The sequence below is a fragment of the Myodes glareolus genome, chromosome 9 (assembly GCF_982192425.1).
Source record: "Myodes glareolus chromosome 9, mMyoGla1.1, whole genome shotgun sequence".
NCBI lineage: Eukaryota > Metazoa > Chordata > Mammalia > Rodentia > Cricetidae > Myodes > Myodes glareolus.
The window spans coordinates 14,044,138-14,067,712 of NC_142034.1; the positions used below are offsets into that span (position 1 = coordinate 14,044,138).

Consider the following 23,575-nt stretch of genomic DNA (forward strand, 5'->3'; position numbering starts at 1 on the left):
TAAAGGATATAAAATAGTGTGGCTCTAAAACTAGGATAAGAAACCTGAAAGAAAGGATGCTAATGCAACATCCTATTTCGCAGGCTCCAGAAGACAATATAGGGGAATTTAGTGGTACACAGCAGAACCAGGGACAGGTTCTGTGACCACAGGTTACCTTGGGAACAGACTGTAGCTTCCCGCATTGGGAGCTTCTGGCTGGCAATTGGTTGCACTTCTTAAAGTGAACATTGTTTATAAGCAGAAGTTACTATAGGCATTAGATTAGAAATTTAGTTTTTGATTATGGGGAAATTTGAATTTGGCAGATTTAGAGCAAGAGATGACAGAGAGAGCAACTGAGAGGTTTTTGGAAGAGTCCAGAGATGAGACATCAATGGCCTGGACTCAACTTGTAGAAACAGAAGAAAAGAGATGAGATGAGATACAGGAAAGTTTCAGAGAAATAAAAACACAATTCCGAAAAAAACTAAATAAGCAAAAAGTGAAAAAAGTACCAGTCTTTCTGGTTTGACTCTAATGTGCTAAGAGATTGATGAAAAAGACTAGAATTAAGAAAATGTATTTAAAAAGAGAGAAAGTTGTAAAAACTACATGATCTTGGGTATGAAGTACTATAGATAGGATTTCAGTAAGTCTTAAAGTATGGGTGTTTATTTCCAACCTCTAAGAGATTAATAACATAAAAAATGCAGAGTGGAGGACCAGGTAGATGCAGTTCAGTGACAGGTCACTTGCCTACACTCAGTTCCTAGCACAGGAAAAAAAAAAAAACACTTAGGACTGGAGGTAGTGTTTTAGTATTTGTTTAAAAATAGAAAGTTTTATCTATGAGACTCCTATTAGAAATTTACTGCCAATGTCAAAAGATATAAATTGCCCAGACAAAATTACAATAAATGGCCATAAAATAAAACAAAACTCAACAAAAAGCAAAAACATTAAAAGCATAACAACATAACAGAGGACATTATTTCCCTGACAGTCTGGTCTTCCATCCTAGGCAGGTCTTGAACTCTACCTGGCTTAGTTATTAAATAGGGAGCTTCCCACAAGCTTTGTATAGCACTGATGAATTCTGAATTCAAACCTTCTCTTTCTATGATTCTCTTCGTTTATTATGTATAATGAAATCTAACCATGCAGTTTAAAAATTCAACATTGAGAATGCTTCAAAGTTCCAAACCCAGAATGAAATCTCTCTGACAATGACCTCTTAGATCTAAAGTGCACTTTTCTTTCCAAATAGACAAAAATAAAAATTCTACTGTGAAACAGATTTATTCATTTGTATACTTACAGATTTTGATGTCAAAAGCGGTTCTAGAGCAACAGAAGTATAAGGATGAATTTTTAAAGTATCTGGAAATCTGGAATAGATTTGTCAGCACCTACAGTTCCTGAAGTCTCTCCAGTTACTGAAGCCTCTCTTGTGCTACCACCGCTCTCCAGTTTTATGTTCCTTCCACCACTATCCCACACCCTTAAAATCCATTTCCACATTTCCCCAGACTTCTGCTTGAATGAACTAGGAAACACAGTAAGCTCTTTAGTAGTCTAGTGTACCTTCTCATGGACTACACTTTCTACCTCCCCACTAAGGGCCTTTAGCTTCAATTTGGTTATAGGTCTAGAGACACCTATGGGTAGGTCCTGAGGGACATCAGTATTACATTTACTGAACATTTTTAATGAGGTAAAATTAAGTAAAAAGATTATGCCAGCATAGATGGCCAAGAGTAAAAATAATACTCTTGCAAGTAGGTATACATTTTTATATATGCTTATGTATGTTTTGTATACAACTTTTAAAGTTAGTCCATGGAGGAATTCTGCTAAAAAAAAATTATAAACCTGTGTCTTACAGTAGCAATTCTCAAAATTCAACAAATTCCTGAGACCCTTTGATTCTCAGTAGGTCAGCAAGATCAAATCTATTTTTAAATTACATGAAGACATTGATGTTTGTCTATGCAGTTTCTAGAGGTGACACTATATGAAATCATAATAGAATAAATGCAAAAGCAAATGAAAACCCAGCCACCTTTATTAAGCCAGAGGCTAAGGCTGACAAAAGTAAAAAGCAATGATATGTCATTCAATTTCTTTTCTTTATAAAATTTAATTTGTTTGTATATCTTTATCATGCACAGATATAATAAAACATATTTATATTTGCTAATCAGACTACAAGTATTAAAATATTGTTACTTATGTTCATATGCAATGGTTTATTAGTTTTATTTAAATGAATAATTAACTAAAGTTCTGTTAAATATGGTAAAAACCCAAGTATGACAACAGACACATGTAATATCAACACCCAGGATGCTGAGGTAGTAGATGTTTGTAGTTTGATGCCATTCTTGACTGTAAATTGAAACCTTCTCTCAAAAAAATATGAAAACCCAGCAACATAAACAAACAGAAAGCAGCATGTACCAGCCGTCCTGCTGCAATTAGCTGATGATGAAAGTACCAGATTCACCCCTTGAAAACCAGTTTCTATAACAAATAGAAAGCACCAGAATAAGCATGTCTTTCTCTTTCGTAGACCTAATTATTTACTTTTCATTATTTTCAGTTTTAAAGTGGCAACAATTAAACATAATTTTTTACCTACTGTTTTTCGCTGCACCTAAACATCCAAAGAGATACTAAAGCCAATGTCCAAGACTTGTAAGTAATGTGACTTTGTTTATCTGTTTGTTTGTTTTGGGCAGTACTGGAAACTGAACCCAAGGCCTTCCACAGTCTAGGCAAATTATTTACCATTAAACTCGATTAGCAGATGTAAGTGTATCTGAATGGAAACAGAATGTTTTCAGAATTAGTACGAATCACTCTAGGTCACAGAGGTCCCGAGTGCAAAGACAGGTGGCCTCACACAAAGGCTATGTGAAGGCCCTGGTTGCACAGACCCACACAAGAGCACCTGCTGCTGACACAACTGACAGCTGGGAGCCAAGGACTGCAAAAGAGGCAGAAAAGGACCCTTCTGCATCACCTTCAAAGACCACAGGCTCTGCAAACACTGAGTTTTACCACCTGGTTGGGAACTGTTAAGGTAATGTATCTTTGTCATTCTAAGTCATCTAAATTACAGTCATTTATTACCCAGTACTGAGTAATTAATATACCTATCACATTGCAATGTTTGTGTTTGTGTTTTTTAATGACAATACCTAGCGTTAAACTGACAATAGAAGCAATTTGCTAAGAAGAATGTGTAAGTACATTATTGTGGCAAATATTAATCAGTGTCTTTCTTGAGAGAAGCATTATTAACAGCAGGGGTTTATACATTTTATATATTATATATAAATTTTATTTAGCTATAGAGAAAATTAAATGATATTAGCAGGAAAATGATTCTAAGTTGGAATCATTATATGAAACAAAATAAATCAGAAGGAAAAATACACTATATCTTTTCCTCATATGCAAATCCTAGATTTTAGTGGGGGGATGTGCCCTTGAGTGTAAGTGTCCATGTGTGTGCATTCGCATGTGTATGTTTGTGTGTACTGTTGTAAGAAACAGCAGGGAAGGAAGAGCTCTCGAGGGAGGAAAGGAAACAGAGGAAATGGGACACATGTGAGATAAGGGCAACAGAGGCTTCAGGAGGAGAAGGAAAAGGACAGCAACGGAGACAAGGGATGTGGGAGAGGAGAGGGAAGGCAGACAAAGAAGAACAAAATATGCATTAAATGCCATCTGGAAACCCATTATCTGTGGACTAGTTTAAACAACGTGCAAAATATTGACACTAGACAAGCAGCTTTTCTTCGAATTGTAAGCTTGCATACCTTTTGAAATAAGAATAACTTTGCTTTAAAAACTACGGTTGCCGGGTCTCTGTGAGTTTGAGGCTAGCCTGGTCTACAGAGAGAGTTCCAGGGACAGTCTCCAAATCCAAAGCTACACAGACAAACCTATCTTGAAACCCCCCACAAAATTATGATACTATGATTGCCATCATTATTTAACATTTCATGTAAGTTCTAGTCAACGTACAGCAGTGAAGTAGAATGCTTGTTACATGTGTTTAAAAGGTTAAAATCCATGACAAACATTTATAGCAAAAATGTATCTCTTAAAAAATATTTATTTATTTACTTGTTTATTTATTTATTTGATGTGTCTGGGTGTCTTATGTACATGGATATCTGTGCACCACATGTGTGCAGTGTCGTGGAAGCATTCGACCATCTGACACTGCAGTTACAGACAGTTGTGAGCTTCAGTAGAGCGACTAGTAACTTACACAAGCCCTCTGCATGAGCAACAAGTGCTCTTAACCATTAAGCCACCACTCAAGCCCCCCAAAATAAGTAACTTTTAATAATAACATTAAAAATATAATAAACAATATTCTGAAAAAAAGATATTCTCCAAACCTTATTTCTTTATGAATGTGGGGAGTTAATTCTAAATATAACCATCAAAGGAAAGGGTTCAGGAAAGTCCTGCTCAATAAGGAAGATGGACATGCACACTGAGCATCAAGAGTGACTCAAGCCACAGTAATGATGTCAGCCAAGGCAGAGAAACTAGTTAGCTGTAAACCATGGAAAACTTCATTGAAGGGAAGTTACATACACAACAGCCAAGGCAGATCAAGAGAGAGGAAGGACTCAAAAGTGAAATTGGAAAAACAAGGGTAGTCATGCACATGAAAACAATGAGATTAGATTTAATCAGTAGTCACAAAAAAGTAACAACCGGAAAAATTAAAGACTCCTGTTAAAGAACAACTTAAAAACCTTTAGTAAAGCATATATATATTCGACAATCCTGCACTCTCAGTAGAGAGATTTGTTTAACAAGACACGGAAAAGCAGGACTTGTGTGGCAATGTGCAGGTAATGCTTGCAGTGAAGACTAGCCATAGCCACATAGTAAGTACCAGACCAGCCTGAGACGGGCAGAGCAACCTTGTTTCAAAAAGGGAAAGGAAGGGGAAGGAGAATGGGGAAAATGGAAGCAGAAGAGGCAGGGAAAAGAGAAGAAAAGGAAGGATACGAGTAGGGGAAGGAAGATGGGAAGAGAAAGAAAGAAACTGGGAAATCAAGATAAAGGGAAAGAATAGGAAATGTGAAAAGAGATGAAGAAAAAAGAAGAGTGAAAAAGGAGTGGGGCTAGAGGCAGGGAAATAGGCTGGAGAGAAAACACAGAAAGACAGCAGGAATGAAGGTGGATAAAACTGATGAAGTTAGGGCTTCTTTCATTGAAAGATTACCTCTCCCTCTATTATAGGAACACTATCTCTCTCGAAAGTTATATTCCTTTCGGAATTGGTGAGGTCTCCATCTTACATATGGGAAGCTGCCAATGGGCCTTTTCAGGAGTCTCTGAGGCTCACCATTTCCTCACAGCTTGAACAAACTCTTAGTTTGCTTCCTATTGCCAAGATAAAACATTAGGACCAAAAATGGAATGTGGAGCCAGGAAGTGATGTAGAGGCCATGGAGGAATGCTGCTAACTGGCTTGCTCTTCACGGCTTACTCAGCCTGCTTTCTTATACAATCTCAGACGCCAACCCAGGGGCAACACCATACATAGAAAAGTGGGCTCTCACACATCATAAAGAAAATAATCACAGGCTTGCGCTTAGGCCAATCTCATAGGAGCATTGATATTCCTTCTCCCAAAGAACTCTACCTTTTGCCAAGCTGACATAAAACTAAGCAGCACAAGCTCTTGTTGACCAATAAAAGAACTTGATCTCCTGCTTTCCCAAATACATATCAGAATAACAAACCAAAGGGACATGAGATCTCAGTCCAAAATAACTAAGACCTGTGGAAGCTATATTGAAAGACAACAAATTTAGTTTTAAAAAGCAATGTAATTGTGATGTGGGATTTCCCTCTATATGCTGTGATTACCATTGAAGAATAAAGGAACTTCTTTGGGCCTATAGCAGAGCTATAGGGGAACAGAGCTAGGCCGGGAAAAGTAAGCTGAATGCTGGGAGAGAGAAGGCAGAATCAGAAAGAAGCCATGTAGCCACCAGCATGGACACCAGAACTTTACCCAGTAAGTCACTGCTATGTGGCAATACACAGATTAATAGAAATGGGTTAAATTAATATGCAAAAATTATCCAATAAGAAGCTAGAGCTAATGGGCCAAACAGTGAGTTAATTAATACAGTTTCTGCATGATTATTTCAGTTCTGGGCGACCAGGACAAACAGGCAGCCTGCTACTACACAATTGTCCAAGATTGTTTTCTGTCACTGTTATAAACACCATGGCCAAAAGCAATACAAGAAAAAGGGGCTATTTCAGCTTACACTCCTAGGTCACAGTCCATCTCTGAAGAAAGTCACCTCAAGAACACACACAGGAGGTAAAACACAAACAGGAATGTTGGTTATTGGATCACTCATTAACTCATGCTTAATAATTCTTATATATCTATCAAACCTACCTACTTAGAGTCAGTGCAACCCATAAAGGACTGGATCCTCCCACATCAATCATCAGTCTAAACAATTTCTCACAGACATGGTCACAGGACAATCTGATCTAAATAATTCTTCAGTTGAGGTTTCTTCTACCCAGGTGACTCTAGATTATACTAAGTTGACAGTAAAACCTAACGAGGACAATAATATATATCATGTTATGGTTCATAATATATAGTACATCATGATAGTCTAAATATAGTTAGAACAAATAGATCTAAACTAACAAATATATTCAAGATGCTATTAACAAATTAACTGGTGAGAAGGGATTTTTTAGAGTCAAATGAAAATACTTGGAATGAAAAGTAGTTGAAATAAAAAGTGAAACAGACATAATAAGCAGGAGCAAACCTATAAAGAATGAATTGATGAGGGTAGAATCAAAGAAGCTTTCATAGAGAGAAATAAAGAACAGTGAGAAACTGCAAGAATAGAAAACACAAAATAAGACCTAAGAGACAGAATGAAAAGCTCTTTTTAAAAAATAACTTCTATGAATACTTTTCTCATAACAAAAGAAGGAAAACTATTAAAGAACTCAAAACAATGACAAATGCCGTTCTAAAAGCACTATAGAGACATTTAGCATGTGATGTGGGATTCTCTTCTGTATGCTGTAAATACCCTTCGTTAATAAGTTGTTTTGAGCTGTGTGATAGAGTAGAGCAGAGCTGGTGAGAAAAACAGAGCTGGTGAGAAAAACTAAATTGAATGCTGGGAGAAATGAGGCAGAGTCAGGGAGAAGTCATGTAGCCCTGCGGGAGATAGATGCCAGACTTTACCCAGTAAGTCACAGCCATGTGGCGATACACAGATTAATAGAAATGGGTTAAATTAAGACATATGAGTTAGCAAATAAGAAGCTAGAGATAATGGGCCAAGCAATGGTTTAATTAATACAGTTTCTGTGTGATTATTTCGGGGGTCTGGGTGGCCAGGAAACAAACAAGCAGCCTCTTACAAGGATGCATAAATCCTGGGGATCTGCAAGTATTTAAAACTACTTATTCATTTGGGAAGCACTAGGGGCCAAATTTTTTCCTAACATCACCTTATAGGCTGGCCCCACTGTTTTCTGGCATTGAACACTGAGTTAAAAAGTTTAAAGGCATCTTGATACTCTTTTTCTCATAAGCAACTCAGTTTTTCATTGGGTGGCAGTGGTGCTTTATAGCCTGTTACCCAAAGGGATTCAGCAGCTCTGGAAATTCTGTTCACCACAGCCAGCAAACTACGGCAAACTCTGAGACTATTTCTTCTCTCCAGAAGATCACCAGTATTCTCTTGGAGTTACAAGTGAGACGAGCCTGTGCTCCACAAGCTGGAAGAGACCATCCACACCTGCTGTCTGCTCTTGCTTAGTCACTCAGTTTAAAAAGTTGTATCAGGTGGATGATGGTTCTGATGTGTTCTTGGATTCGATTTGCCAGTATTTTGTTGAATATTTTTTGTATCAATGTTCATGAGTGAGACTGGTCTGTAATTCTCTTTCTTAGTAATGTCTTTATGTGGTTTGGGTATCAGGGCAATTGTAGCCTCATAAAAAGAGTTTGGCAGTGTTCCTTCTGTTTCTATTGTGTGGAATAATATGAAGAGTATGGGTATTAGTTCTTTGAAAGTCTTATAGAATTCTGAGCTGAAACATCTGATCCTGGGCTTTTTTTCGTTGGGAGACTTTTGATGACTGTTTCTATTTCTTTAGCAGTTATAGGTCTGTTTAATTTGCTTATCTAGTCTTGATTTAATTTTGGTAAGTGATTTTTTATCCAGGAAGTTTGTCCATTTCCTTTAAGTTTTCCAATTTTGTGGAGTACAGGTTTTCGAAATATGACCTGATTATCCTCTGTATTTCCTCCGTGTTTGTTGTTATGTCCCCCTTTTCATTTCTGATTTTGTAAATTTGGATATTCTCTCTCTGCCTTTTGGTTAGTTTGGATAAAGGTTTGTCAATTTTGTTGATTTTCTAGAAGAACCAACTCTTTGTCTCACTGATTCTTTGTATTGTTTGTTTCTATTTTGTTGACTTCAGCTCTCAATTTGATTATTTCTTGCCACCTAGTTCTCCTGGGTGAGTTTACTTCTTTATGTTCTAAAGTTTTCAAATGTTCTGTTAATTCACTAGTGTGGGATTTTTCCAGCTTCTTTGTGTAGGCATTTAGTGCCACAGTGCTTACATTGTGTCTCCTAAGTTGGGGTATGTTGTGTGGTCATTTTCATTAAATTTTAGGAAGTCTTTAATTTCTCCCTTTATTTCTTCATTGATCCATTGATGATTCAGGTGAGCATTGCTTAATTTCCATTTGTTTGTGGGCTTTCTGGAATTAGTGTTGCTGTTGAATTCTAGTTTTAAGCCACAGTGATACAATAAGATACATGGGATTATTCCTAATTTTTTTGTTTGTTTCTGTTGAGGTTTGTTTTGTTACCAAGTATGTGGTCAATTTTTGAGAAGGTCCCTTATATCTCTGTTCATTTTTTTGTCTGACTGACCTGTCCAGTGGTGAGAGTGGAGTGTTGAAGGCTCCCACTATTAGTGTGTGGGGTTTAATGTATGATTTAAGCTTTAGAAGTGTTTCTGTTACATATGAGGTGCCCTTGTATTTGGGGTATAGATATTCAATGTTGAGATTTCCTCTTGATGTATTTTTCCTGTGACTAATTTGAAATGTCCTTCTTTGTCTCTTTTGATTGATTTTAGTTTGAAGTCTATTTTGTTAGATATTAGAAAAGCTACACCAGCTTGTTTCTTAGGTTCATTTGAATAAAATTTTTTCCCAAACCTTTACTCTGAGGCAGTGTCTGTCTTTGAGATTGAAATGTGTTTCTTGTATGCAGAAGAAGGATGAATTCTGTTTTTGTATCCAGTCTGTTAGCCCGTGTCTTTTTATAGGTGAGTTGAGTTCATTTATATTAAGGGATATTAATGACCAGTGATTGCTATCTCCTGTTAATTTAATTTTCATTGTTAGTGATGTTAGTTTGTGTGTTTTCCCCTTCTTTGAGATTTGCTGCTATGAGATCATCAATTGTCTGTGTATTTGTTGATGTAGCCAACTTCCGTGGGTTGGAGTTTTCCTTCTAGTACTTTGTGTAGGGTTGGGTTTGTGGCTAGGTATTGGTTAAATTTGATTTTGTCATGGAATATCTTGTTTTGTCCTTCTACAGTGATTGAAAGTTTTGCTGGGTACAGTAGTCTGGGCTGGCATCCATGGTCTCTTAATGTCTGCATAACACTTGACAAGGACCTTCTGGCTTTCATTGTGTCCATTGAGAAGTCAGGTGTAATTCTGATAGGTCTGCCTTTACATGTTACTTGGCCTTTTTCCTTTACAGCTCTTAATATTCTTTCTTTATTCTGTATGTTTAGTGTTTTCATTATTATGTGGTGAGGGGACATTTTTTTTGATCCAGACTATTTGGTGTTCTGTAAGCTTCTTGTTTCTTCATAGTATATCTTTCTTTAGGTTGGGAAAGTTTTTTCTATGATTTTGTTAAATATATTTTCTGTGCTTTTGAGTTCTTCTATATATATTATTCTTTTCATAGTCACAGACCTTGAAAGAACGGTACTCAACTTCATATGAAAAAGCAAAAAACCCAGGATAGCCAAAACAATCCTGTACAATAAAAGAACTTCTAGAGGCATCACAATCCCTGACTTCAAACTGTACTACAGAGCTACAGTACTGAAAACAGCCTGGTATTGGCATAAAAGGATCAATGGAACCGAATTGAAGACCTGGATATTAATTCACACACTTTCGAACACCTGATTTTTGACAAAGAAGCAAAAAATATCAAATGGATAAAAAAAGCACATTTCACAAATGGTGCTGGCATAACTGGATATCAACATGTAGAAGAATGAAAATAGATCTGTATCTATCACCATGCACAAAACTCAAGTCCAGATGGATCAAAGACCTCAACATAAAGTCAGCCACACTGAACCTCATAGAAAAGAAAGTGGGAAGTACACTTGAATGCATTGGCTCAGGAGACCAATTCCTAAATATAACCCCGGTATCATAAACACTGAGAGAAACAGTTAATAAATGGAACCTCCTGAAAAGCTTCTGTAAAGCAAAGGACACAGTCAGCAAGACAAAATGACAGCCTACAGAATGGGAAAAGATCTTCACCAACCCCACATCAGACAGAGGTCTGATCTCCAAAATATACAAAGAACTCAAGAAACTGGTCATCAAAAGAATAAATAATCCAATAAGAAAATGGACTACAGATCTAAACAGAGAACTCTCAACAGAGGAATCTAAAATGGTTGAAAGACACTTAAGGAAATGCTCAGTACACTTAGTCATCAGAGAAATGCAAATCAAAACAAGTCTGAGATTCCATCTTACACCTGTCAGAATGGCCAAGATCAAAAACACTGATGACAACTTATGCTGGAGTGGTTCTGAGGTAAAGGGAACACTTCTGCTTGCTGGTAGGAGTGCAAATTGGTACAGCTCCTTTGGATATCAGTGTGGCGATTTTCAGAAAATTAGAAAACAACCTTCCTCAAGACCCAGCAATATCACATTTGGGTATATAGCCAAAGAATGCTCAATCGTGCCACAAGGACATGTGCTCAACTATGTTCATAGCAACATTGTTTGTCATAGCCAGAACCTGGAAACAACCTAAATGCCCCGTGACCAAAGAATGGATAAGGAAAATGTGGTACATTCACACAATGGAGTACTACACAGCAGAAAAAAATAACATCTTGAAATTTGCAGGCAAATGGGTGGATTTAGAAAACATCATATTGAGTGAGGTAACCCAGACCCAGAAAGACAATTATCATATGTACTCACTCATAAGTGGTTTTTAAACATAAAGCAAAGAAAACCAGCCCACAAATCACAATCCCAGAGAATCTAGACAACAATGAGGACCCTAAGAGAGTCATACATGGATCTTATCTACATGGGAAGTAGAAAAAGACAAGATCTCCTGAGTAAACTGGAAGCATGGGGACCTTGGGAGAGGGATGAAGGGAAGGGGAGCAGAGAAAAATGTAGAGCTTAATAAAATCAATTTTTAAAAAGTTGAATCAGGGACATTTCAAGCACATGTAACATCTTCTGCCCCACTCTTGCCTCTTTTTTCATACCTAGCAGCCCAATATTGCAGACCCATTGAGCTGCCTGATGCCTCCCAGGCTGTGAGGAACAGCTCAGCTATGGTTTCCAGAGTCCTGGGCCTTCTTGAACCAGTCAGATCAATTTCAGCCTTCCCAACGCTATTATGATTTGAATCTGCATGTTCTCACAAAGTCACGTTGTGAAAGTGTGGTCTCCGGGTAGCTGTGCTGCTTCAGTACTCTGTGAAGCCTTTAGGCAGTGGGACCCTACTAACTAGGGGCGAGCCTTGGAAGGTTAGTTTCTGTATACTTTGCTTGCCAGTAATTTCTTTGCTTCTTATCTTGCTGTTCTATAAGGAGCCTCTGCCACATGTTCCTGTCACCATGAACTCTACAGCCTTCCCAGACCAAGAGATCCTCTGAAACAGTAAGCCAAATGAATCTTTCATTGCAGTTTCTATACAGCATTTTCTTTCAATGGCATAAATGTAACTAATACAAACTCCAAAAGTTCTATTAACCTCTTGTGGGTTTTGTCCATCTTCATTTCTGACTTTTTTTTATCTCCTTTTTGACATTTTTACAAGAAACAGAAATCAAAATTCCCACCTTCAAGCAATTAATTATATTCTTAAGCCAAGTCTTTCTTTTTTACTCATATGACTCTGTAATTCTTATATGCTGCATTTTCAAAGACTCTAAATGTTGAAGCTTATTATGTAACTTCATTCATATATCAACTCAATATTGCCAAGAACTATTATTTTCCTATCAAAGAAATAAGAAAACTTAACATTCAAAGAGTTAAGAAGACACCCAAACTGCTAAGGATTTGCAAGTTCTCCAGGTGACTTGTGTATGTACGGGTCTCAGTCAGGAAGCTCTGCTAGGAGATTGTCAGAGCAGAAACACTCCAATTTCCATCACACCAACTTCAGGTGTCATCAAAAATCGCACTTATATCACTATAAAAGAATTTTAAAAAGAAAATAGTTATGTATGAACTAAAAGTAAATGAAAAAAATTGCAACCACTTCTAAGAAATTAAGGCACAGAGGTAGCATCAAACAATCCAGAGTCTGACATCTTAGTGAACTTCTAGGGGCTGTCATTCTCACTGTATAAAGGAAGAAAGTAGAGCTTTTTCTTTAAATTTAGTAACAAATTTATATAAAATATGTATCAGTGAGGGATGAGGACATGGAAAACAAGATGGATGTGAAGAGAAGAGAGAATCACTCACCGTGGACTGTGTCTGCACCATGTAGTCACCCTCCATTTTATTCAGCCGCACATTTGTATCCTCCAGCAATTCCTGAATAGTCTCAGTATGTCGCTTCTGAAGCTCAAATTTTTCCTTTTCCATTTCTGCTACAGCATTGTGAAGCTGCACAATGAAGACAAGACTCTTTCACTATCATGGAATATGTTATTTTGAAATTAAAAATTGTTTTCTAATATTCTTATTTATATCTATAAAGTGATCTGAACAAGAGTCTAAGACTCTCAAGTAAAAATATCACACAAAGAGCATACATTTTTTTTCCTCTGCTTTCCAGAACAGAAAATTTCAATAGGTGGGCAAATACTAAAGGATTTTCTGACTTGGGTAGAAAGTAAGTAAATCTGATAAACAGTACATTTCTCAATGAAACATTATTAGAAGTCTGAAAAATACACAAACAGATATTAATAATCTTATTGTTGTTCATTATGAATAACAACTATATTATTTATTTCATTTGTACAATACAAATAGAAAAATGCTTCTTCTCCTATGCAAATTTCCAATAAGATATTCAGCATTCCATAATCAATATAAACAACAAACACAAAGATCATGTTTATGAGTGGAATATACAGCAAGGCTGACAACTAAGAATTGGACATCGCAAGTATCATATACAGAGATCTTAATTGACTAAATGTTGACTAAATGAATGAGGCTTTAACAAAATCACCGTGAACTAAGGTAAAGGAAGCAGACAAAAGTGGAGGCCTGGACAGGATTCAGCAGTGAACTTCAGGGCAGAGGCACTGCCTCTGCCTGTGGCTACTCACTCTCGGATCTCACTAGGAACGGAGCTTACACTCCCTGGATCCAGTGGCAGTATGAGATGGGGAAAGTGGGGGTTCCAAAGAGTCTAACAGATGCTTTTGACTAGCTCTCTGTGAACAGGGAGAAAGGCAAGAGGCTATCACAGGCAGGGTAAATCCCCACCTGACCAAGGAGATACTGAAACAGATGCAGAAAGCAGACGAGCAAGAGTCCCAAGAATCTCATTCCAGGTTCAAGCTCAACAAGAGGAGTAAGGATGACTCAGAAATGGCCACCCGGAAGACCCTTGGGCTTTGCACAATTTTAATGTAGGCAGTTCTGACTAATGTAAGCACCCCTTCAAATCTGACTGCTGCATCTGTTATTTGGCTGAAGTCTGTGTTTTCAATGTAGGGCTACTTCGTACTCACAAGTGACCCAAGATGATTCCTAAACCCTAGTACCAACACCTCAGTGCTTCCCCAGGGCACACCAGCAGGAACTAGTCACTGAGGATTTTACTCACCAAAACAAGTTTGCACTATAAACTTCAGTCTGGCATTTTAAGAGAGAAATTACCCAAATCCCAAATTGAAACCATTATTTCCATTTTTACTTAAAACCTACTGGCTCTGACAAAAAAAAAAAAAGCAAAACATTAATTCAAATAAAAACTAAGTAAAAAAAATATGGCTTTAAAACAAAAACTATTTATAAACTATAGACTCTGAGAATGATCTATTTGTAGTTCATCTTGAGTTTTTAGTCATTTTCCACACTTGCTGAGCCTGTCCCTCTCACACACACCCCACAGGTCACGTGGCTGACTCCAGGCACTTACCTTTTTTTCCCAATCGTTATTCAGAGACTCTGTGCTTTGCTCACACATCTTCTTCAGTTCTGTTATCTGGTTTTCTTTAGTTTCTCTGATAACCTGACAATCACGTATAAGGATCTGAACTGTCAAAAATTATGAAAATATAGTTAAACCAGTTCTAGGAACCACATTAGAATTTGGTGATATCTATGTAGTGACACATTTAATAGATAATTTAAGTTTTCACTAAGCCTTACTTTTCTAAAATCCCTCTAACTTCTTGCTTTTTGATCATTTCTATAACCATAGGTGAGCTTGATTAGTTAGTCTTCACTCTCTCCCTAGAACATTTAAACAGTAGGTTAGCTGCTATGGGTACTCCAACAGCCAATAGCCTTTAAGATACTGGCTCCCATGTGAGCCTCAAGTATTTCTCCTCTAATGTGGTCTTTGTCACTTTAAAGAGTCCACATATTGGTGCAGATCCCATAATGAGTGCCAGATGGGGGATCATGCTAAGGATATAGGCCTAAGGCTCTGACAAGAAAAATGGCCCCTATGGTCCAGCTGCTCTCAGGATCCATCTCTTGCCTCTTCCACATCTTCAAACTTCACTGTAAATATACCATCCTCTCTCTGCTGGCTCCTGAGGACACCTTCTTTTAGGCTTTACTACCCAATGTCATCACCTAACTACCTCCATTATTAAACTTTCTCCTCATGGAGTGTGAGCACAGGGTTTTGTCTTTTTAAAACACTCACCAAGCAGATCCCTCCCTTGCAATGAGAGAAAGAAATCCCTCTAATTTACACAAAATCAGATCTTTTTCTCCACTGAATCACTAAGGCCATTATATCTATTTCCTTGCCAATTTCCTCTTAAATAAGGCCATTTTCATTAAGGAGAAAGATATGTCAACTTCATTCTTTATTCAAAGGCGTAACAGTGTCACATGGACAAGTTCTCAGGAGGTACGGCTGACCAAATAAAGGATGATACATCCTGCTCTTCCCAGGCAGTTTACAATCATGTTCAAATCTTATGTCATTACTTTTAAAAACTGTATGCTATTCCTTCCTTTCCTCTAGCTAAAATGACACAGTTTAAGTGAAGTTTTCTTTAATAAATTTTATCCAACTAAATTACAAAATACATTAAGCCATAATTTTACTTCAACATAACATCTTATCTATGTTTTTATTTACTTTAAAATGGAATTTTCAGAAATATTTTCCCAGAAGTTTCTTTTATTCTTATCTTAACTATGCAACTTGTAAAGGAGAAGAACCCAAGTGGACTGCACACTCATGTTTAGCATGTGCAACACATTTTGGCAATATTAAACTAAGATTGAACTGCATTTTAAAACCCTTAAAATGTGTGTGGACCTTGTTGTTTTGTTGTTCTTGTTCTTGTCGCTGCTGTTGATTCATGTCATAGGGTACCACTGTGTAACTATGTTACTTGGAACCTGAAATCCTCCTGCCCCAGGTTCCAGTGGAATGCTGGAATTACAGGCATGCATCACCATGCCTGGCAGGAAACAGTATTTCTTAAAGCCTAAATATTTTTCAAGCTTAAGGATGCTTGAAGTGCCTAATATGAGACAGAACAAGAAGGAAAGCCTATAAATAAACAGAATACTTCAGCTATCACTGATAACCATGAAGGAAAAAAATGAAACTATATAATTACTTTTGGCAACATTTAAAGCAGGAAATTAATCTGAAAATGCCTAATTCTCTGCTTAATTCTCACATGTAACTCCCCTGCTTAACTGTCAAGAGTATTACTATCCACCCCTCCACATTTAGGTTATGGAGAAACCCAATAAACTTGGCACATCCTACATTAAAGTCTCTCTTGGTCCTTCATTCTTACCCACTGTGTATATTTCATCCTTTACCAAATCTTAATTCTTCGGTTTCGTTTTCACTAATCCCAAATCTGTAAACATTCTGAGACTTTATCAGAGCATGTGCTAAATTCCACAAGGCTGTGGGCTAGAGATGTGCTCAGTGGTCAAACATTTGCACAGTGTGCACAAACACAACTCACAACTTTAGAGCTCCTACCCCAATGTGAGGAACTCCTCTCTCAAATGAATTAAATCATATCCAACTAAACAAAAACCATACAAAAGTTATTTTCTCAAAACATGACATTTTTCTTGTGAATACCTGAAAATTTTGATGTTTCGGTTCATAATGTAGACAATTTAATACTTAATGCTCTCTTTTTCCTTTTCAATGAATGTGTAAGTGGGAAATATATTCTACAATTTTTCTGTCAGTCCCAGTTGCCACTGCACCTCTCTTTCTCTTTCTCTCTGCCTCAAAAAACACATATATTTTACCTAATCACATGAAAGTTCATATAAACTTCACCTAATGATGGATGCTCACAAAATCTCAGAAATGAAATTTTATTTTTAAATTTTAAATCATCAGAACCAATCAAGTCATCTTAGCAGATCCACATGGTGCACCATCACCTTTCTTCTCAAGCTTTCTTATCGTTTCCTCAGTTTCAGCTTGTTTCTTTTTGTATAAGATTTTCAAATCTTCTAGTTCATTATTCTTTCTTTCTAAAATCTGCAAAAAGGATTCACAGTGCTTTAGTTTACAGAATTAAGTATAGGCTATATCACTACATGTGAGGAAAGTATTTTGCAAGTCTATCCATCTCATAAACGATTCCACCTAAATACAAAACTTTCTTTATATACATTGATAAAAATGTTAACACACAAGAATAACTTATTTTAAAATGTTTTGTTTAGAATTTTCACATATATTTGAAAAAGACTGTGAACAATGAATTACATGAATCCCTAAAACATGACTTGGAAATTAAATTGTCATCAGGTGGCAGAGAGAAGTCATCAGAAGCGGGCTCTGTTGGGTAGGCCACACCACTGCACTGCACTGGAATGCAACACCTTCTAGCTGAATATGTCCAGGGATCCTCCTACCAGAGTCCCGCTAGTCTTTCCCTGCTTAAAGCCAAGACCTCTTAGATGTATGGAAAGGTGATGTAGCACAGGCTTCACCTCTATCTATCTCTGCTTTATGAATCAAGACAAAATGAACTCAAGATCTCAAACACTTAATAACTTTTTACAGCAATTACATTTATCAGTTTTTCACATTTAACCATTTAATAAATGTAACCATGATTTTATACTTCACAACAAAAAATAGTAAATAACCAAAATAGGAGCGTTAATAAACAGTAGAAATGTTACCCAGGAGCTTAACAGAAAATCAGAGAGAAGTGGAGTGAGTCTGGCTGCGGCTCTTTTCCAGCCCCACACCCTCAACCAAGCTCAAGCAAAGCTGCTCACCGATGCCGAAGGACCTTTTCTTAGTGTTTTTTATTAGCAGCATTCTACCTCATCTTTCTCGCCTCAGTCTTAACCTATGGTTACTGGAATACAACCCCACAAACCATGAGCCGATAATTTTCCCTTCTTGAGTTGTTTGTTGTCAGGTATTTAGTATTAGTGCTATGAAATTAACTAATATAATAAATTGGTACCAAGAAGTGAGGTCACTGCTGTGACAAGCCTGACCATGTGGTTCTTTAAACCTTTGGAACTGGTTTACAGGAGAGATGAGGAAGACTTGAGAGCAGGCTAAAGAAACCCTAGAATACCGAAAGCAGAGATTAATAAGCTATTACAGCTCAAGTTTGGGAAACTAGAATGTCAATAAAAATGGAGACAGTAAAGGACAGTCTGATGTTGTATCAGGAGTTATGGTTCACTCAGAAACTGGTCTAGATGTCATCCATGTTTTATTTTGGCAAAGAATTTGGCTGCAATCTGCTCATATCCTGAAACTACATGAAGCTTAACTAGAAAGTCACAGACAAAGAAAGTTATAAGACAGCAAAACTAACCCAGCATGTGGCATAAATACTACCTACTACTGTCTTAGTCAGGTTTACAGAAACTGAGAGCAGAACAAAATATACAGTTTGACAAAAAGAAAAAACAAAGTTAGAATCCAGTTGAGGAGAGAAGGTGGGGACAAAAATGTGTGTTTGTTCAAGAGACAGTGCCTTTAAAGAGAAAGCATAGATGTGGGACCAAGACAGGAAAGGAGCCATGAAGCATAAGACTTCACACATCCAGCAGGGTTATAGAGCAAAACAAAATCACCTAAGATGTTTCATTTGAAAGGAGAGTGACTAAACACAGAGAGCCAGCGGGGAACCCTGCTCAAACAGGGCTACCTAGAAAAGTGCTTTTATCAGATTCAACCTCAAAAGCACAAGAGACAATTCAGCTATGGCCCAAGGGGCCAGGATACGTCTGAAGTTGGCTTGAAGATATGATGTTGTTCATGTGGTGCTGGTTTTTCAACTATGAAGAATGAGGAGGTGACAGAAGTTTGTGCCGGGTTCTAGAAAATCATTGAGACCAGACAATGGCCCGAGAGAGAGGCAATCTGTGTTACAAGCAACTGGGCTGGAGAAGCAAGGTTCCCAAGTTTAATGGAGCCCAGATGATACTACCACAGCCCCACATGCCTTATATGGAGTTGGAAAGCTTGCTTTTTTTTCATGAATTTCACTGTTACTTTGGTCTCATCTTTCTTTTCTATTCTCCCTTACTCTCCTTTGGAATGTAAATGGTTTACCCCATGCCATTACATGCTGGAAACATAACTTTTTACTTTAAAAAGGGTTCACATTTAAGGGACTACCTTGAGTCTCAGGGAAACAAAGCCTTTGAGTTTTGAACAGCACTGGAATTGTAAGGCTATGGAATCTTTTGAAGTTTATCTGATACAGTTTGAATTTTGAGATGGGCATGATTCTCCAGGGCCCAGGGTGGAATGTTTGGTTTGGACATGTAGTTATCCTCCTGGATATTGGAAGTAGACAAGATTGCCAGACAAAAGTTGAGAGCTTGGGGGTTGGGGTGGGGTGGGGGTATGGGGAGATGGGGAGAGAAAAGTAAGAAGGGGAGGATGGGGAGAGCTTGGGGGAATGGGATGGTTGGTTTGGAGGAAGAGTGGATATGGGAGCAGGGAAGTATATATCTTAATTAAGGGAGCCATTTTAGGGTTGGCAAGAGACTGGACTCTAGAGGGGTTCCCAGGTGTCCAAGGATATGTCCCCAGCTTGTTCCTTGAGCAGCTGAGGAGAGGACGCCTGAACTGGTCCTATCCTATAGTCACACTGATGAATATCTTGCATACCACCATAGAACCCTCATCTGGCGATGGATGGAGACAGAGACAGAGACCCACAATAGAGCACTGGACTGAGCTCCCAAGGTCCATATGAGAAACAGAAGGAGAGAGAACATGAGAAAGGAAGTCAGGACTGCAAGGGGTGCGCCCACCCACTGTGACTGTGGGGCTGATCTAATAGGAACTCACCAAGGCCAGCTGGACTGGAAGTGATGGAGCATGTGGTCAGACCGGACTCTCTGAACGTGGCTGACAAGGAGGGCTGACTGAGAAGCCAAGGACAATGGCACTGGGTTTTGATTCTACTGCATGGACTGACTTTGTGGGAGCCTGGTTTGTTTGGATGCTCACCTTCCTAGACCTGGATGGAGCAGGGAGGACCTTAGACTTCCCACAGGGCAGGAAACCCTGACTGCTCTTTGGACAGGAAGGGGAGGGGAGGGGGGAGGGAGAGGGAAATAGGAAGAGGGGAGGAGGTGAAAATTTTTAATAATAATAATTTAAAAATGGCAAAAAATAAAAAGAAAATATCTTCCACAGGCGCAGGTATTGGAACATTTAGTTCCCGCCTGGTAGAACTATTTTGAGAGACCATGGGACATTTGGGAGACAGGGCCTCACTGGAGGAAGTGGTGTCACTGGGGTTTTATGAGCCAGACTCACATCTTGCCCTGCCTACTTCCCATTCTACAAAGATGAAACAACCAGCAGTTGAAAAGCCCCACCGCCAGCCAGATGCACCCCTAACTTTCTCCACTGTGGTAGACTGCATCCTCTAAAAACACACCAAAGGAAAGCCTGTCTCCCATGTTTCTTATCCAGCACTGGTCATGATGATGAGTAAGGTAACTGATACATATACCCAAGAAGCTGATTTCAGACTCTACCACCATGATTCTTCCAACATCTTTCAAATTCATTTATCCTATACATTAATGTATCATTCCTCAAATAATTCTACTTCATTTTGATATTTTATAATAAAATTTCATTACATAAATTTGTAATTAAAACTTTCATTTAAACAAAGGTAAATTTTTCAGTCCAGCAAGAATATTGCTTTATCATTTGAATGAGGAAGAAGAAAGGAAAATAAGCACCTTTTTCTTAAATACATAAGGAGTTATTTCTTTCTTGTTGCTTAGAAAAAAAGATGATGGATGTGTACCCCATCACAAGCCCTGGAACACAGAAACTTCTGCACACAACATACATGTATATACCCTACCTTCTGCACATCAGCATCATGTTTCTGTTGCAGCTTAAGTTTTTCTTCATAAAACTTTGCTTCCATCATTTTTGTTTTCATGTCCAACTTCAAGGGAAATATTTGACAGATTACCAGAAAGTCATCTTATAGTGGTATCCTGTTCTTACATTCAAACCCACACAGTGTTTCAGTGTCTAGTATTTCCATTCCAGTACATCTCTTCCAACTTCTTTCTTTGCTCACATCTGTTTGATCATTTCAAAATACTCCTATTAGCCTCTCTATTTAAATATGGCAATCTAAGAAAGACTATTCCTATAAATGGCAAATTAGTGTCTAGACAGTTGACTTGGTTAATAAAGTACTTCATGTAAGCATGACCTTGGTCCTGAGCCCACATTAGAAACAACAGCAACAACCAATCCAGGTATGGTGGTGCACACTTAGCATCATGGCTTTGGGAAAGCAGAGACAGGAGGGTCCCTGAAGCTTTCTGGCTAACAGCCTAAACTACTTGGTAGGTAATAGGCCAATAAAAATGCTTGTTCATTTCAAATAGGAATGAAAACAAAGCAGACAATTAATACTGGATGTTAACTTTTCAGTAAGACAAATAAAAACCTCAGTTAAGCTCCCAACCAATAGAATGGATCACGTGGAAAACAGAGTGTTCAGGAGTAATGGTAAGTCAAAGGATATGAATCATTTGTTAAGGCCAACAAAAAAGATTAAAATAATATAACCATATCCATAGCAAGCAACATGATTAAAGTAGAAATAAAAAGCCTGCAAATTAAAATAATAATAAATAATGAATAATGTGTGCTGTTGACACCAAAATAGGCATATGGATTGATGGAATAGACCAGGATGTGATGTGATCCCATACAAACACAGCCATAATTCTTGACAGAGAGGTCAACAGTATACCTGGAGGTTTGTGAGCCACCTTACCTAAGTAAGTGGCTTCTTCCCTTCGCCTTCCCCTCGCGCCACCTGCCCAGTCCTAGACAGCAGCCCAGCCAAGCTCTTTGTTTCCGAAACACCTGTGCTGGAGAAGTCACTCGTCTCTTCCCTATGGCCTCCATCCTTGCCCATTACCTCCTGTGCCCTGTGGCATTCTCTATACCCGCAGACCTAGGTCCAGATCAGTGACCCTCAGACCTGCTGACCCTCCTTCCTTCTATCACTCTTCCTCCACCCACAGCCATCCTGGCGGCAACAGGCCTAGCTCCACACACATGGTTTGGGAATCACCTTTCCCTGGTCCAATTAAACAGTTCATCCACCAGATTTACCTGGGCTCATACATGGCATGCATCTCCTGCACTGGCCAGTCTAAGAAAAGCCAGATTACCACATCAGACACATAACCAAAGAAGTCCACATGCCCAGATCAAATCACTAAAACAAAAACCACCTGAGTCACCAAGCTAGCATGTCTCCCATCAAACCTAGCAGTCCTAGAGAAGTGTTCTGTAGTGTTAACTCCTAGATAAACTCCAGGACACAGAATTTAGAAGAACAATCATAGACTATTGAGGATTTGAAGAAGACACAAGTAAACACTTCACTGAACTCCAAGATGGTAACAATGGACACTTGAGTGACATCCAAGATTATACAGATAAACAGCTGAATGAAATGACCAAGGTCATTCAGGATTTGAAAAATAAATTCAACAAAGATAGAAACACTGATGATAACACAAGCAACAATGAAGATGAAATTGAAAAACTCAATATTCCAATCAGAAAACTCAGGTGAAGCCTTATAACAAGAAGGAATAAAACAAGAAAATAGACTCCTGGGACTCCAAGATAAAGGGAAAGATTTAGACAAAGTAAGCAAGAAATATGAAAAATATGAGAGGAATATGAAGGGCATACAGGACACAACCAAAAGAACAAACATTTTAATTCTAGGCATAGATGAGTGAGAAAAATTACATGACAGACCTAAAGGACCTGCAGGATCCTAGCAGCAGGCCCTCCCCACTGTACCATCTCTCCAGCCCTTGGAAAATAATTTCGTAAGAGAACAGATAGGGGGTTTTAGCAGGGAAAGGGAAAATTTTAAAAAGGAAACAAATAAATATTAAAAACTGGAATCCTAATAATTGAATAGGGGGACGAATAACTAGGTAAGGTTAACAGATGTGAGATAGTAGCAAAGGCATCTGTACATTTCCTGAGAGACTAAGAAAGAATCTAAATGCTTGAGAAGTAGAAAACTGATTAAATTTTTTTAAAAAAAGAACATTTAAAGGTAAGCTACAACTCCAAGAGAATGTGAGTGGGGGAGGAAAAGAAAAGAAATAAGAGTCAAAAATGTCCTATCTAATCTTTTAAAAGAGCTGACTTGACTTAGCATGGAGGCTCATGCCTATAAATCCAGTACTTTATGAGGCTGAGGCAGGGGAATAATCACTTCAAGACCAGTCTATGCAACACAGTGAGTGCAAAGTATTCTGGACTGCAAGGTAAGATACAAACTCAGAAGCAGAAAAGGCCTAACTGGAGCAACCCCCAGATTCTAAGAAAAAGAAAACTACAACCAGGCAAGTCACAGACAAACTGAAAATCTTGACAGACCATGGAGAGAGGTACTGTTTACATGGGAATAACAAGAATGACAACTCATTCCAATCAAGACAAACAGACACCAGTCAGATAAGTAACATCTAAGATACTGAGAGGATCAGAGAAAAGTCATGTGGCAAATCACCAGGAGC

At 38.1% G+C, this 23,575-nt stretch overlaps 1 protein-coding gene across 4 annotated transcripts in view; it reads right to left on the reverse strand.

Annotated features, from left to right (window-relative positions):
• The window catches only part of Cep112 (centrosomal protein 112), a 410,571-nt gene that overhangs the window by 301,358 nt on the left and 85,638 nt on the right, over nucleotides 1-23,575 (reverse strand). For all 4 annotated transcript variants that reach the window (XR_015738731.1, XM_087909848.1, XM_048446068.3 and 1 more), the window contains 4 exons: nucleotides 20,860-20,946; nucleotides 16,922-17,021; nucleotides 14,451-14,569; nucleotides 12,815-12,958 (listed from right to left, as the gene is read on the reverse strand). Coding sequence is in view for 3 of the 4 variants with exons in the window: in XM_087909848.1 (XP_087765974.1) it covers nucleotides 12,815-12,958; nucleotides 14,451-14,569; nucleotides 16,922-17,021; nucleotides 20,860-20,946 (450 nt within the window). In the remaining variant the exon portion in view is untranslated. The remainder of the gene's footprint in view (nucleotides 1-12,814; nucleotides 12,959-14,450; nucleotides 14,570-16,921; nucleotides 17,022-20,859; nucleotides 20,947-23,575) is intronic.